Raw genomic sequence first — 16,434 nt, forward strand, 5'->3', positions numbered from 1 at the left:
ATCCCGGCTAGCATATGATCGGAAGAATGGAAAACTAAGGTATATATTATAAACCAACCAAACGATTTAACAAATAAAAAAAAACAAATATGTATTATAATGTATAATATTAAAACATAAATTAAAATACACTAAATGCTTAACGAATTTAACGAATGCGTTAAAAATATATAGTTGTAGCGTATACCTGTTTTGGGATGATTTAAGGCCTATTATTTACTGAAAAGATATATTTATAACAGCCACACATAACTACAGTTACCTACATGAAAAGTTCAAGTACTGTATTTTGTTAACCAGATTAAAATAGTGTATATGATGTTTTTTATTGTTTTTTTATTTAATGCAGAATTCAATGTATAAAAAATGCGCACCTACACATTTATATTTATTTTTAATTTTTTACTATAAATTATAATTAATAAAAGTTAAATAATGGTCAGTTTTAATATTTCAAATATAACATAAACGATATAAATACTTGTGAAACTATCGAACTACCCAATAAAAATAATTTCACAAAAACATAAAATATTTTATAGGTACTCTTCAATGACTTGGCAGTATAGTATAGGTATATAATATAGTAACTTGGATAATATTTTTTTTTTTAAATATGACATTTTAAAAATTGTAGTTTATTGCTCATACTATAAGCATTTACTTACCAATCCAATTTCACCCAACAACTTACGGAATAATAGCAATAATTGAATGTACACTATATTATTATAAAAAGGAGCATTATTTTTAACAAAATATTTATGTAGAATATTACAGTGAGTCATAATTTAAGATTTCAAATTAAAAAAAAGCTTTCTATTCCAATTTAAATTGTATACAACATCACCAAAACAAATGTTTTCAAAAGTTATATAATTATTATTTTAAAGTCAAGGGGCTCATAAATTTTAAGATCTACGACATTTTATCTCAGCGCGTTGTTCTTACACCTCAAAATCAGTGATTTATAATGTTTTTGTTTCGTTCAGTTAGGTTTATTTTAATATTCTTCCTTTTATTTTCAAAGAATCCGAATTTATTTATCACTTACATCGAAATTGGATCTTTTCATTCAACTTGGTAAAAACTTAACAATAAAAATACATTTTTTACCAACGTTGAATAAAAAAAATTTTAAATATTTATTTGGATTGCATAATGTTTATATAGGTAGATGGGTGTTTTTATATTAATTTATTGATGTGAACTTTATTTTTTTTTTTTAATATGTCTATGCTTATACGTATACAACACAATACTAACAATGTTTTTCATTAAATATTTCCAACATTTATGATGAATAATACAGTTCGAAGTATATGGAAGGAAGATTTTAATATTAAAAACCAGAGAAGTCGTTCTGCTGTGTAGTAGGTTTTTAGTGTATCTCATCATTCAGTAGGCGGTAGATCACTGCAGTAAAATATAATATGTTAAAATTGAATCCAACAATTCATACGATAAACGATTCAAAACGAAAATGGTCTGTCAGTATCTATTCCTAAGCGATTTATTCTTCTATTGGGAATACAGTTAGGTTGACCTATATTTTGCTTAAAGTATCACATAAATCATATTTATTACAATATTAAATAATATAATATCATCGGTATTAACATAATATAAGTCAATACTGATATAGAGTAGAACAGTTTAAATAATGTAATTTTACTTTTGAGTTTTGACCACCAAAGCACAAAATATATTCAATTTTCCACTAGAAACTACCCTCACTATTGAAGATTAAATTAATTTTTATGGTATAGAAAAAATGTCTTCAGACAGACATAATATATCATTTTAAGACCAATACATGTATCATATATCGTTCAATGTATAAACATATTTTCATGAAATTAAAAATATAATTTTTGTCAAAACAAATATTACATATTAAATCATATATATATAGCTCTGAGAAGTAAAATCTAATAACCAACAGAAATACAGTACACACATTTGAGACAATTATCTAACCTTATCTACACACATTAGTTCTTATTTAAATGTTTAACATGTTTATAACTGTGTTCTTAAACTGATAGGAAATGCAAATTATCAATAAACCATTTAAACGGAATAAACTTGAACCGAATCGTCTTTTCTTGACTCACTTTTGAGTGAAAAAAAGTTGAAAAGTAAAATTATGGCACGCATTTTCTTGTCGGAATACACTTCCTTGCATTTTATTGCCATGTATATAACATTTAAATCAAAAAAAAATGACATATTTTTAAATCTCTATTTGAATAAATGAATTTTAATTAAAAAAAACAAATTGTTTTCTATCTATATGAATCTGTATGTCTGAAGTATACGCCAATCAACATCACGCTTGATATTATTAACTTGACAAGAGATGAATTTACAAGGTTTAGAATTAAATTGTATGAATACTACAAAAGTGATTTAAAACAAAACGTTTGAATAATTTCCACGAAACATAAATGTTATTTAAGTACATATAATGACGTATAGATATCATTATTAATATACACGAATAATGTTTTCTTTTATGGTAATTATATTATTTACTTTGTATGTATTCTAGGATGCATTTTATGGGAGTAGTTCAGTTAGTTTAAGTGTTATACACCGTTAACAAAATAAAATTAAATACAATTTAAAAATAAGTGGAGCTTGATAATAATTTTCAATGTTATAAAAAAAAATAGGGTTGAAGTAAAAAATTATCTAAATAAATTGAAGGTTATACTTTGTTACAATGTTCTCGAAAAATAATTAAAGTTTTACTTATTATCCTTACAGAGTTTATCTACAGGATTATTATTTATTATTCATTCGAAGTCAATATGAATTTGTATGATGAAATTGTATAATGTATAATAATTTAGAATATAGAAATTATAAATTATTGGTTAATATTACAAACTCATTGCACCACCTATATAAAATAATATGTTCTATCGATCGCATCTTACTGTGGATCATGTCATTCTAGTGGTTTTGGTTCCAAGCTCAAACTGTAGTTATTTGCTTTGAAAATATAATAGCCAAGTTTTAAGATGACACAGACGGCATACACAGAACGCATACTGTCAAGACGACACTATCGCGGCGTATTTATCCATTTATCAAAAATACGATCTTACTCAATATCATCTTTATGTTATTCTCTATGTATTTTCGAGGCTAGGAACTCTATAATTTAAATATCCCAAGTCGTAAATTGTATTTTCACTTTCCTATATTATAGTGAATAGAAATCCAAGGGAAGGTCTATAGTTTTCTCTCTCCATGAGTATATGACATAACGTCACATAACGACGCATTACGTCTTGTACCTACACTGCACATCGATATACCAAGCGCGAAACACGCTACACGACAAGACCGAATGCACTTTAGTGACATGCGTGTATGCAATTCTTATACCAACTTATAAACATTCAATGATACTGATTATTTATCCATTAGATTACGTTTTAAGCTCTCAAATTCAACTTACATAGAGCGTGTGATGACAATATTGGTCGGTGGAAGCAATTTTTCAAATGATTTACAATACTATTTGTCATATTATTATTATCGTAAACGAGGTCCACTGTATGTTTGTAATATTTTCAATATAGTCCGAAACTACACGTTATTATATAATGGAATAATGTAAACGGATTCAGAACGAATGTAATAAATTATAGTTATAATATATAGTAAACGCAGTCGACTATCGTACGCTATAGATTAAACACATTATACCTATACGTCCCTAAACTATTATACTTTATATTATAATCGAAGTGCGCTCTACACCACTGGTGATGGGAACGCTATGGAGTGTCGTGTAGGGAGGGCTTGGAGCAGTTATATGCCACCAATCAAACATTATAACGTCCGCATGAATATGCATTAAACGCACGCTCTTTCGACATGTCCAATATTGGCTTTATCTACCCCAACCTCCCCGCGCATCACGTCTAGGCGTCATCGTCGTCGTCGCCGTAGTCATACTCGTCGTAACCACCGCGGCGGAGGGACAATTCGTGCTCCCCATAAATCCCCCTTGGCCGTGTTCTCTTCCACCCACCGCCGCACACACACACACGCCCCTCTCCACGAGCGGGTTTAGTTCTTCGTCCGCTTACAATGTATACCGTTTACAACTATAATATATAATATATGCATGTAAGTGAGTGTGTGTGTGTGTGTACGTTTTGTCGACTGTACATATTATAGTACACTACAAACGCAGCAGTTTGATATTATAATATTATAATATACATGTGTGTGTACTATTGTTCGGCGGCGATGCGTAAATTCGGCCACAGGGACACAACGCTATAAACATATATATTTAATGCGTATACATAACTACGGCCGGTGGAGGTAGAACGAGTGAAGAGGATAAAAGGACGTTAGGGGGGGGGGGGAAGTGGAACAAACTATCGCGGACTTTGCGGTCGTAAATAATAAACACAACAACACCGCCGCCAGGCGAGCGCAACAATTATATTATTATAATATTGTTATACCAATTATTATTGCGAGGCAGTGGTGTGGTGGTCCTGTCGGGTCCCGTAGCGACCGTCTTGCAGCACGTCGTATTCTCGATCGTGTAATCTTTAACCATCTCGTCTCAGTCGTCGTTTAGACAATCCACCCTCCCTTGCCGTCAAACACCGTTCAGATACCTCGAACGCGTGCTCTCTCCCACCCCTCTCCATTCGAGAGTCGAAAGTGTATACAATACCTACGGATAATATAAATATATAATATTTATACCAACGCATAGCTGCGGTGCCGTCCCTAGGGCAGAGCACGAGTATTCATCTGTATTATATTATTGTTTTAAGACAGAGATATAGGTAGGCACGTCTCTCTACGAAACATTATGAATAACTAATATTTGTTCAACGCACAACTCACCTTTAAATAATTATTTGAGCGATCTAGGCGTATAATATATCATATAATTAGGATTAGAATGTTTATGACCTTAAAAACTCTATAAAATTCATGAAAAAATATCAAAGTATACTCTTAAAGAGTTACAACAATCAAATATGGCACTATAAAATACGCTAAAAATTAAAGTAGTTACTTATTGTTCGTTCAAAGAATACCTTCTAAACATTTTTTGTTTAAACTACAAATTTCATATTCTCCAGTTTTTGAGAGATGTGCCGCTAACAAGTAACAATAATACCTACAAATAGGTAAGTACAAATAGCGTATTACGTCTGTACTCATAATCATCCTAAAGAATAACCCAAACCATAATAATACAACTACTGTTTATGCTGATTATGAAAAATACGCATTATCTATATGAATTATTTTAAGTTTTTGTATACCATCGACCGTCGTGCATGATAAAATGTAAAAATTATATCGACCCCCACTATAGATTTAACATCAGTAGAACAGACATATAAATCGATTAATTTAGGTTTTATAAATCAATACCTAAATCCACCATCCCACGTCTATTATCGGTTTGATGAAAATATGTCTAGTTGGATTGCATTTTTTATCCAATTATGTATTCCAGTGAAACACTTACTTTACACATAAAGTATCATATTATCTATATAAACTTAGGCTGTTGAGTAAAATATGTTCTTAAAATTTAAATAAACATTGAAAATTCCGAATACGTCTACTTCAAGATAAAATAACATTTCTGTTGAAATGTATACATTAAACATTAAGTATACATAAAATGTAATACAAAATTTAAACTATGCATCGTACAAGACCCACAATAATTTTATAATCTAATGAACGATTTTATTCCTATTATTTCAATAGTAGGCGTATGCTTGGGTATTGGAATAAATGTATATGCCAAAGATCTTTCATTTTTTAATATTAAATTAAACGTTTTAAAAATACTCCTGTAAGTATTGAATATAGTCTAGCTCTAGACCTCTGCTTGAGTTAAAAGTAAAAAAATAAGTAGATTGTAATTATTGTGTAAGTATAATAATCATGAGAGTTGTACCAAATGATGTTATTGTTAACTTATCAGTTATCAATACCTAACCAAATGACGAACGTGTTCAAAACGGATAAAATAAGAGCACAATATTTTGTACACATGTAAAGTTATTTATTAAATTCATTTAAGTAGGTGACTCAGTTATACACTTATACAGATGTTATTTTGACATTTACGTGAGTAGTGTTCATTGAAAACAAGAAAATAAATCTGGTTGGAGTGTCATCTGAAAAACTGTCATACATTTCCCCTTTAAATAATTCAAGTCTAAGCCGATTTGAGTTTCGAAGCGAAGAGTGCATTTGTAATTTGCATTTTGTTCGGGGCGTCTAAAGTTTTCACGCTCCGGTTAATATTGCCAGAATACCGTAGTAGATGCGTGAGAGTTAGTTCTTTCTCATCTCTTTTTATTCTTTTTATATTATATATTTCTTATAAAATTGTTGCAATTTTTGTTATTATATATATATTTTTTTTTTCATTCAACGCGATTACGTCAACTTGTCACGTCGAAGGCCGACATAAAATTCCGGAGTCCCGTCATCGATTGTGGCTGTGGAAACGTGCCGTGAAAAAAACATTTTAGGAACTGTGGCGGACAGTGGATGTCGTGTCAGACAAACCCCCTTCGGTGTCGTCCACGCGTGCAGTTGTGACAATTCTTTAAAATATTGTTTTGTTGCCTCGAGTGTAAAAACAACAGGCGTTAAATATAGGCTGGGAATGTGCAGCAAGGAAATAAGAGGTTCTTTGAATCGTTTTTTAAGTCTGAAATGAGCGCGAAACGATGTCATTATTCCCGGTGGTCGACCATTAAAAACATTTTTAATAGCGTTTTATTATTCTTATGTCAAAATAGAAATTGAGTAATAAAACCAACTAAAATATTATTATCAATAGTATTCGTTTATATATATTTATATATAGGTGTGTGTGTATAGTATATATTATTATTTGCTTGTATATATAACGTTTCCAATATAAGTGTCTTCGAAATTTTTACAACCATCAACATTATGCCTCAATCAATTAATTGTCTGCTAAGACCTAGCTTTTGTTATTTTTATTATAAATTAGGGATATAAATATAAATACGATGGTTTATTATTAGGGTGTGTAGTCTTAAGGACAGTGATGCATAGAAATTGAAATATAGGATGCGTTTCGAAAAAAGCTACCGTTATTAAATGAATTATTATATTTTGTGAAGTTTTTCTTTACAAACCATAAATGTGGATCTAAATTCGCTTTCTGCTAACTAAACACTGTTTACTAATTATGTCATGGTTTAAATTACTACCAATTATACATCAAACTTTGAACTTAAAATTCTATAATTCTATTATTATTTTGATAAAATCTATCAAGCTATTTTGCAAAATTTTAAAATTGTAAATATTACAAAATAATAATAAACAAAGTGGTATACAGTTCGTAAACTGAAAAACCGACATAAAAATGGAGTAGTGGAAATACGAACTAATAATGTTTCAATAAAAAAGAATATGTTTTAAAAATTTAGAATGATATTTTTAGTTCTCTGAACGTATAGAAATTTAAAACTTCAAATAAAATAAAATATAACAATATATAATATCATGAGTTATGACCAAACTTTACCGAATATTGCATTATGCCACAATATATTTTCCAAGAACAGTAAGTTGCTTGTTTCCAAGGGTTATTATTAACTATAATTCACAGTATTATCACGGTACCATATTATACGTGTTTAATCGGGGTATTGATCCAATCATTAATAATTTAATCTACTTAGAACATCTCAAGAATACGACTCCATTCCGACTAACAGTTATATGTAAATAAGGCCATGGAAAGCACAATGAATATTATTTTACTTGAAGCCGAGTTCTTATACTATACCAAGTGCCAACGAAAATAACCATCCGACTGATGTTTCTACAGCAGCAGCAGCCTGCTAGTGTCTACACCTATAAGTTCTGAAGTTAAAAGTAAATAATTCAAGTCGAATACATGGTTGTTTGGTGTGCATTCTCATAATTTATTCATAAAACAGTAAAAGCATTTTGTTCCAAATACTATTGGCTATTTAACGTAACGACATTGATTTATTTGATCCATAAACATTCTGTTATTGTGTCATATAAAACACGATGCGCCGGTATGTGAATTTTCATTGTTGGTGAAATACGACATATTTCTTTATTACAGCATTTTACACGTGCAGTCAAACAATATACATAAATATATAATACACATTCTTTTTCAAAACTTATATGCGAAACATTTTTAGTGATTTATGGAAATAATTAAATATGTGTTAAGCCCGAAAATTATATTATGCCAAAATTTTAATTATTTACATTTAAGATACCGAAAAATTGTACGGAAAAGTCGACTGTCGGGGTTCAACAGTAATAGCGTTTACTTAATTTATCAACGGTCATAAATGTTAATTAATTATATCGTATAGAAAAAAATCCTATTTTAATGTTTTCATATTATAGGTAGCTCGGCGTTGTAATTTTTTTGCAAAAAATATAGTATATACCCATGGCTAGAAGAAAAAGCTATATATAAAACAGCTGGGACTGAGTTGGGAGGGTCGGCTAATGGTTAATATTAATTGTATTAATTATATTTGTGGAGCTCGGTGCAGTATAATATTTCAATTGGAGTTGAACAAACAATAATAACAATGTAACAACCTCCCGTTATATAATATAATAATACCTATATAATATCGGGAGAGTGCGTATAATCGTTTGACGTCGATCGTAAATCGCATTCCACCACCACAGCCGCCGCAAGGGTCGGCCGTATAATACAATACAACACCAGCACACAAGTGCACTGTTTGCGAGTATAACGAATAATAATAATAATAATAATAATAATAACAAAGATAATGATGATAATAATAATAGTAATAATAATAATCCTGCGCAGCTCTCCCAGCGCTAACACGACTGCACAACAATCGGTTCGTTTGCGCCCAACTTTCCCGGATCACCTGCTGCTGCTGCTACTGCTGCCCCAAAGCCCGCCGCCGGCCACCTACCGTTCAACGTCATCATAATCATCATCATCATAATCATTATTATCAACAGAAGCAGCAGCAGTAGGTATAGAAGAAACAGTGTCTATACACCCATCGTATCATTTCAAGACACTGCAGTACAATAGCCAAACATTAGGGTACATAATATACTTGAAGTGGGTGGGTGTCTTTTAGTTAGCTGGTAGTGACCGCTGGTATACGTATATAATATATAGCAACAAGGACACATTAGTGGGGAGGCTAGGCGACTTACTTAAGTTCTAATATTTTGATACTATAATATAAATTACAGGGATAATTTTTTTGTATATTGTACTGGTTAGTTTACGATATTATTTTATTTTTTACGACTCCCGTGTGCTTCAAAAATAATGATTGAAAATACCTACGTCTGTTTTATTTTTGTTTGATTAGACAGATTTTTAGTATTATTATGATTTCATTCGTTTTATTAATCATTGCTTCGTAATGAAATTAATTTATTAGAATGCTTAAATTATTAAAGGTATATCGTTATCCTGACAGCATGCTAAGGTGTTATAAACCTATATAACAATAATATTATGATAAATAGTGACCTATACAATAATAAAATATTTTTTTTTGGTCGGAGAGACATTATGATTAGGTCACACACATGGGATACGAGAGAGGCCGACAATGGAGGAGTTAATGAAAATTGCTCTAAACCATTTCGCGGCTACCCCTGCAGGACAGCCAACAACGACAATGACGCACTCCTCCCCCCCTCGGGACACCGACTCCAATACTCCATGATCGTGCCTTCGCAAAACTTAGTTCATTTTATATTTGATATAATAATATATTATGTAATATGCGTATTTCATACACACACACACACACACACAGTCACACAGAAACACCAAGTGCGCTACTTATCAAATTTTGAAACGCGAGCGCAACGAAATGACCACGACCCCATCCCGTTGACCTTACTCGCTTTTATTTTGTTTAATTTTCAAATGTTCAATACTTTTTTTAATTTTTTTTAATGTACAACACAGAATTGACATAGCTATACAACTTTAAAAACTAATATTAGGTACACATCAGGCGTATAATTTAGATTTCGTATATTTTATTTTATCGGTTCACACACATCATATTTTCCTTTTTTATTTATTTTGACATTTTCAATAAAATTTAAAATATATACCTACTTATGAAACTTTCAAAGTCATGCAGTCAATTTACCAAATAATTATTAAATAAGGTATTTAAATAAATACGGTCCATTCATGTATGTAATATCATGTCAGTGGATGACGAATTACGTTAACAAAATTAAACTTTGATTTAACAAAAAAAAAAAAAACAAGAAACGGGTAACGTTGTAATTGATTTTTAATACAAATATAAATAATTTATAATGTATATTAAGTTATAAATTGTATTCATCTGACAGAACAAATAAATGCGTTGAACTATAATATTATTAGGTATATATCATTATTGGGGAGGGGTTGGTGAAGGGAGTAAAGTTAGCACAAGAACTCAAATTATTAGTATAATATTTGCTAAATTATTAACATTGTTATAAATATTTAGTTCTCATAGAAAATAAGCTGATTGTCAAAGTTAATTTTTTTTTAGCTGGTTAGCTCATAATTTATTTATCACATTGATTACCTATACCTAGTATTATGACGACATTTTTGAATTAAGAATAAAGTTTAATATTTTATTATAATTGTATATGTGTCGTAAAAAATGTTTGCCTCCCCCCCAGATCTTTTCACTGGATCCGTGTCTGGAATAGCTGGTACTAGAATTTATTACATTTAACCAATAACTAATCTTATCAGATTGGAGAAATACATTTTATTATAATTTATAAGCCTCATAAACCTAATAATAGTTTATTCAGTAAATATAGGAATTAAAATATATTTAAACAATTATTCCACTAAACAAATCATATTTGAACTGGTGGTACTTACATTATTTTTTGGAAATTTACGTTAATACGGAAAATACGCTAATACTGCATATCATATTTTTAAATTATGTATTTATTTTATATTTTTAAGTATATACTAATTTTAATATAATATTATTCATACAAACAATAAATATACTTAAGGAATAAGGATAATCTGAGATTTAAGAATTAAAGTATCGTAAAAACTTATAATTTAAATCCAATTTAAAAGAGTTATACCAACTGATTCATAATTTATATAATTATATATATTTTTTCTTTGTTAAAATGATATCTTAACAAATAATTGTACCAGATAGTTAAATTTCTCTCAAGTTTATGTAGAAATATGAGGAATTATTGTGGATATGTAATTTTACGTGTTTCCTGCTTGTTTTTGAATATTAAAAAAAAATATCACACGATAATGTTACATTTATATTTGTATTATTCTTATCATCATTATTATCTAAAACCGGCGTTTCGTTTGTCATGCTATTGTATGAACAAGAATGCACTGAAAATCTGATAAAAGATGTTCTCAACAAGAAACCGTTCAACCAAATAACAAGATACGGTATATTGGGACAAGAGAATTTCGAACTGAATTGCGGTATCCTATAGTTATTTGAAATCCACCATTTTTAATCTTGCAGGAATACACTACCCTTGCCCTAGTGTTGTTGTACGTATTTTTCTCCGAGTTTCCAGACGTCGTTTCCAATATAGTATCTCTGAGAGAATAATATACTTTGTTGTACTGTGCAATAAAATATGTGAAAAGTTAAATATATAAAATACGCTAATGTGGCAGAGGTATGAAATCGAAAGTTTTTACACAATTACACACGAACCAACTCGTATAATAATTTTGAAATTATGAACATGAAACAACTTTTTAGTAAATCATTTAAATTGTATGGAACAAAACTTTTGGCTTATATATAGGTACCTACACATATATTGACCTTTATTCAGTTTTACAGGATGCAAATTATAACAAAAACAATACAACTGTTATCATATGTTATCGGACTGTTAGCCTCCATTTCTGATCATATTTCATATTTTTTATGCAATGGAATTGTGGTAGATTGGAGTAATATTATGAAAATATCATTGGTGTTGTTAATAATAATATACTATATTTAAAAAAATGTAAGTTTCTACTAATCATATTTTTAAAGTACCAGCTACAAAAAAATAATTAAAATCGTTAATTTTTGTTCAAATATTTAATTTCGTAATGTTGACTTGAAATGTCAACTTGAAACTTGAAATGTTCATAAAATATATTTATTTATTTATTTGATAGTTTTAAGTTTAAGGGAAATATATAAGAAAACTTGAATAAGGTTTTAAATTTTTTTGATTGAACAAAAAAATTTTTATCAACAAATATATAAAAAAATGAGGTAGCTCAAAAAGAACCAAAAAATATTTTAAATTATATGTTGTCTATAAAAAGTAATATGAACATTTTGTAAACATATCTATAATCTATAATATATACTAAATTTATTCCAATTTCAATAATTACAACAAAGAAACCAAAACAAAAAACAGGTGAGTGTTGAAAAAATATTCACGTTGTTACGATTATTAGGAAAGTACTGTGATTTATCTACGTTCAAAGTTTCAACTCAAAGTTACAACTAAATCAAATATTATACTAGAAATCACACTCAATTTTGAATTTTTAAGCATTTTTGGTGCTCCAAAACTCGACGACAAGCACAATAAATAAATAAAAAAACACATCATTGTAAAACCAATACTTTAATCGCTCCACTCAGAATCTAAAATGTTTATCGATAGAATTAATTAAACTTTTATAAAAAACCATTTGTTTGTAATTTTTTTTTAATTCTATAAGTTTGATAACTACTGTTAATACAAATAAAAACGTACTTATATTGTTTAATTAATAATTTATCTTAAAAAAAATATTTTATGTTATAGGTACAATAAATACAAATTATAATATTATTTGAAATATTGAAATAAGCACATTAATTGTGTAACAACCAAAGTTCATATTCTCAGAATTGTATTATTCACTGAAGAATTTTATTAAACAAGAGAATTATAATTATCGTAGGCTAATTAATTATGTTCATAAAAATGGCAATGACAAATATGGAAATTTGAGGGCGTACATTAAAACATTTTCAAAAACTATAGTCTGGGTGGATTATAAATCAAATAAATAAATTCGAAAAGCTTACCGTTCTCGATAAATAGCTATAGCCATTTTTCCCCACTCGACTTACTATTTATTTTTTTAAATATTAATTTCATTCTTATTAATCTTCCACTTCCTTCTTTGAATAGTGTCCCCCGAGAGAATAAACTTGCGGCGATGTTGACGTAATTAATATAAAACTCACAGTTAATATTTATTTAATTACGAGACCAACTCAACAGTTTATTAGTTCTCTTTTTTTATTACCTCAACCATTCTCGATCCTCTTGTTCATCTCACACAAAGATCATACACTCCTATTAATTCATTTCAACGACTTCATTTATTATGAAAATAATAATACATATTAAGTATTGTTATTAAATATTTTTGAACATTTGTCAAGGAAATTTTAAACTGTTTATGGCAGCCACTCGATAATGGGAAGTTTAAAATTATGTAAATTTAATTACATTTTTATGCACATAATTATTTTATTATAATAGTCTACAGATCCACTAATATACATAATGTTTAAGCAATAATTTATATACATTTTACTCTATTGAAAATGTGTTGCAATAAGTTGCAATACTTAAGTAAGAAATAGGCCCAACGGCCAATATAAAATGCTCCATATATGAATGTATAATTCTAGTTTATACCAAGTATGATTGATCTTAGAATAATCGCAGCGTTAAGTTTTATGGTACCTTAATATTGTACAAGATGGCCTAAATGTTTTAGTACTTAATAATTTATTTATTATTTTGAGTAAATATGGTAGTATAGAATAAATAATACATTTTTATTTTTATATTTATAGTTTATAAGATCATTCAACTAGCTATACTATTAAGTAAATTATTTATAATTTGTATCCAAAGTTTACGTACTATAACTTATAAGGCAATTAATGAATAACCCATTTGCTTATCTTTTATGCCAACAAAACTCGACTACTAAAAGCAATTAAAAATTGACTATTATCAGATAGTTTATGAACTACTTTTGATTTTGTGTAATATACACATGGACCGTCAGAAAAATGTTTTAAGTTTTTCTAAGCAATAATCATAATATATTCACTAAATAAATTTGGCGTTTCCATTTGAAGTTTAACTTTTACAGTGGAGAAATATTCTCAAAAATATATGTGGAAAGTTATACAATTCATTAGAGTTTAAATTGAAAAATGTAAATCCCTGAGAAACCCAGAAAAAAAACTTTCAACTTCGACACATTTTTTTCTTTTACAGCCCATCAATTTACGCCACACTCAATTTAAACTCGAGCACATTGTAAACTCTAAACCTTTACACGTTACTAATAACATTCAAATGGGCGAATGTTTTTATTCCAAAAATGGAATTTTCAATTCTTCTTTTATTAAACGAATTAAAAAACTTTTCCCTTGAAAAAAAATAAAACCTATTTTTATATAACCCCACCTTTCAGATGCAGAATGAAAACTTTTCCGCATCAAGAATAAGACGATTATTATTCAGTTGGAATATGCCTAACAATAAATATTCGAATCCAATTAATTTATGATGAGTCCCAAAAGTGCTATACAAGTGATTGTTGTAAAAGTTATCACAAAAATAGTACAAATTGAGTAATTTTCTAAAAGATATAAAAAAAATCGTACACGAAATTGTATATAATTCCTTCAAAAACAATAAGCGCAATTTATAAAAAACAAAGACGGAATAGCTATAATATTATTTGGTGATTTATATCAAAATAAAACTGCATGAGCTGTATTATAATTAAACTTAAACATTTTAAAACGACCAACTTTTTTTCCAAAAACTATATTTTATTCAATCGACAAAAACGTGTAGGTGTGCTATTTAAAATGTTCGGATTTAACGCATCCATGTAATGAATCCATGCATTATTTTTTATATTTTTTTTTATAACACAATTCAAAAGATTCTTTATTATAATTTAAAATTGAACTACCTATTTATCCGGAACATTTAAATTTATTCAAAGTATACGAATATCGCGTAACACATAATATTATTGTTGTGCTTAATACGATTAAAATATTAAAAACAAAAAAAAATGTTTAGTGTTCCCGAAAAGTGTTATTATTATATAATTATAATCACGGACGATATCCCGATGTATTATGATTTATATTTGTATCCGATTAACATATTATAGGCTGCTTAATATTATACCTACATACATTACATTATGAAATGTAGTATATAATATGCATCTATCTACATGTATACCTACATGTATGTATGGTTCAGGAATAATGCGTTTAATTTAAATACTCAGGGATTTTCATGAATCTGCATAAAAAATTGTTTCGAGTACGAACCGTATATAATGATAAATACAAACGTAGACATTTCGATTTAGTTTAATAAGTGGTATAAACAAAATATATGCAAAATACCAATATTTCGATATTTAAGCCCAACATGAATATCGCACGTACCTATCACTTATTTTAATGTAGGTGCCTAACTAATCAGATCAACTTGATAATTGATAAGGTCTGCTGTTTTTATACATATAACCATGTTCTAATAGTGTACATAATACTTCAGTCGATTATACAATGAATTATCCATGTAGACATTACTATATATGTTTATTGTTTCGGTAAATAATAAAATCAGTTGTTTTTTATTCCCAATTAAAGCTACCTACCTATTTAAAATATAAAAAAAATGCTAGTAATAATAAAATAATTAAATTTTACCTTGATCGGCGAGTCGTTGGATCTTTCATAACCATCACTTCAGTTATCTCTCCAAACTTACTGAAGTACTCTCTCAATGATTCTGAAACAAATAAATAAATAACCACATCAGTATACGAATGGTATAATATAATATTATTTAACAGTGACTTTTTAAATGTTGTTTGTAACAATACTACCATAATTAAAACAATTCAATAACTATTATACTTATTGGATGTAATATGTGGTTAAATAATAGGTATGAATCTAGTTTTGATTAATTTGTCCCCCCCCCCCGCAGTTTTCTAAAAAACTAATGACCATTGAAATTCATGGACCTAAAGTGTGATAAGGGATAACTCTAAAACAGTAAAATCTAATGATGTTTGCCAATTTTATTTAGTTCTATCATTTTAATATAATACAGTTATTGAATTCCGATTGTATAAACGATAAGTATACCTACTAATTGAGTCACATGATTATTTTGAGTAAAATATACAATCAACTAAAACTCAGATAGTATTTGAACATGAACTCAATTACTATATTATATTATCTTATATTTAACGGGACTCAAATAATATAT

At 28.5% G+C, this 16,434-nt stretch overlaps 1 protein-coding gene across 8 annotated transcripts in view; it reads right to left on the reverse strand.

Moving 5' to 3' along the window:
- The window catches only part of LOC100572393 (RNA-binding protein Musashi homolog Rbp6), a 399,006-nt gene that overhangs the window by 184,215 nt on the left and 198,357 nt on the right, over nucleotides 1-16,434 (reverse strand). For all 8 annotated transcript variants that reach the window (XM_029489719.1, XM_029489716.1, XM_029489717.1 and 5 more), the window contains one exon: nucleotides 15,864-15,945. In XM_029489719.1, the coding sequence (XP_029345579.1) occupies nucleotides 15,864-15,945 (82 nt within the window). The remainder of the gene's footprint in view (nucleotides 1-15,863; nucleotides 15,946-16,434) is intronic.

Source organism: Acyrthosiphon pisum, chromosome A2 (genome assembly GCF_005508785.2).
Source record: "Acyrthosiphon pisum isolate AL4f chromosome A2, pea_aphid_22Mar2018_4r6ur, whole genome shotgun sequence".
NCBI classification, from domain to species: domain Eukaryota; kingdom Metazoa; phylum Arthropoda; class Insecta; order Hemiptera; family Aphididae; genus Acyrthosiphon; species Acyrthosiphon pisum.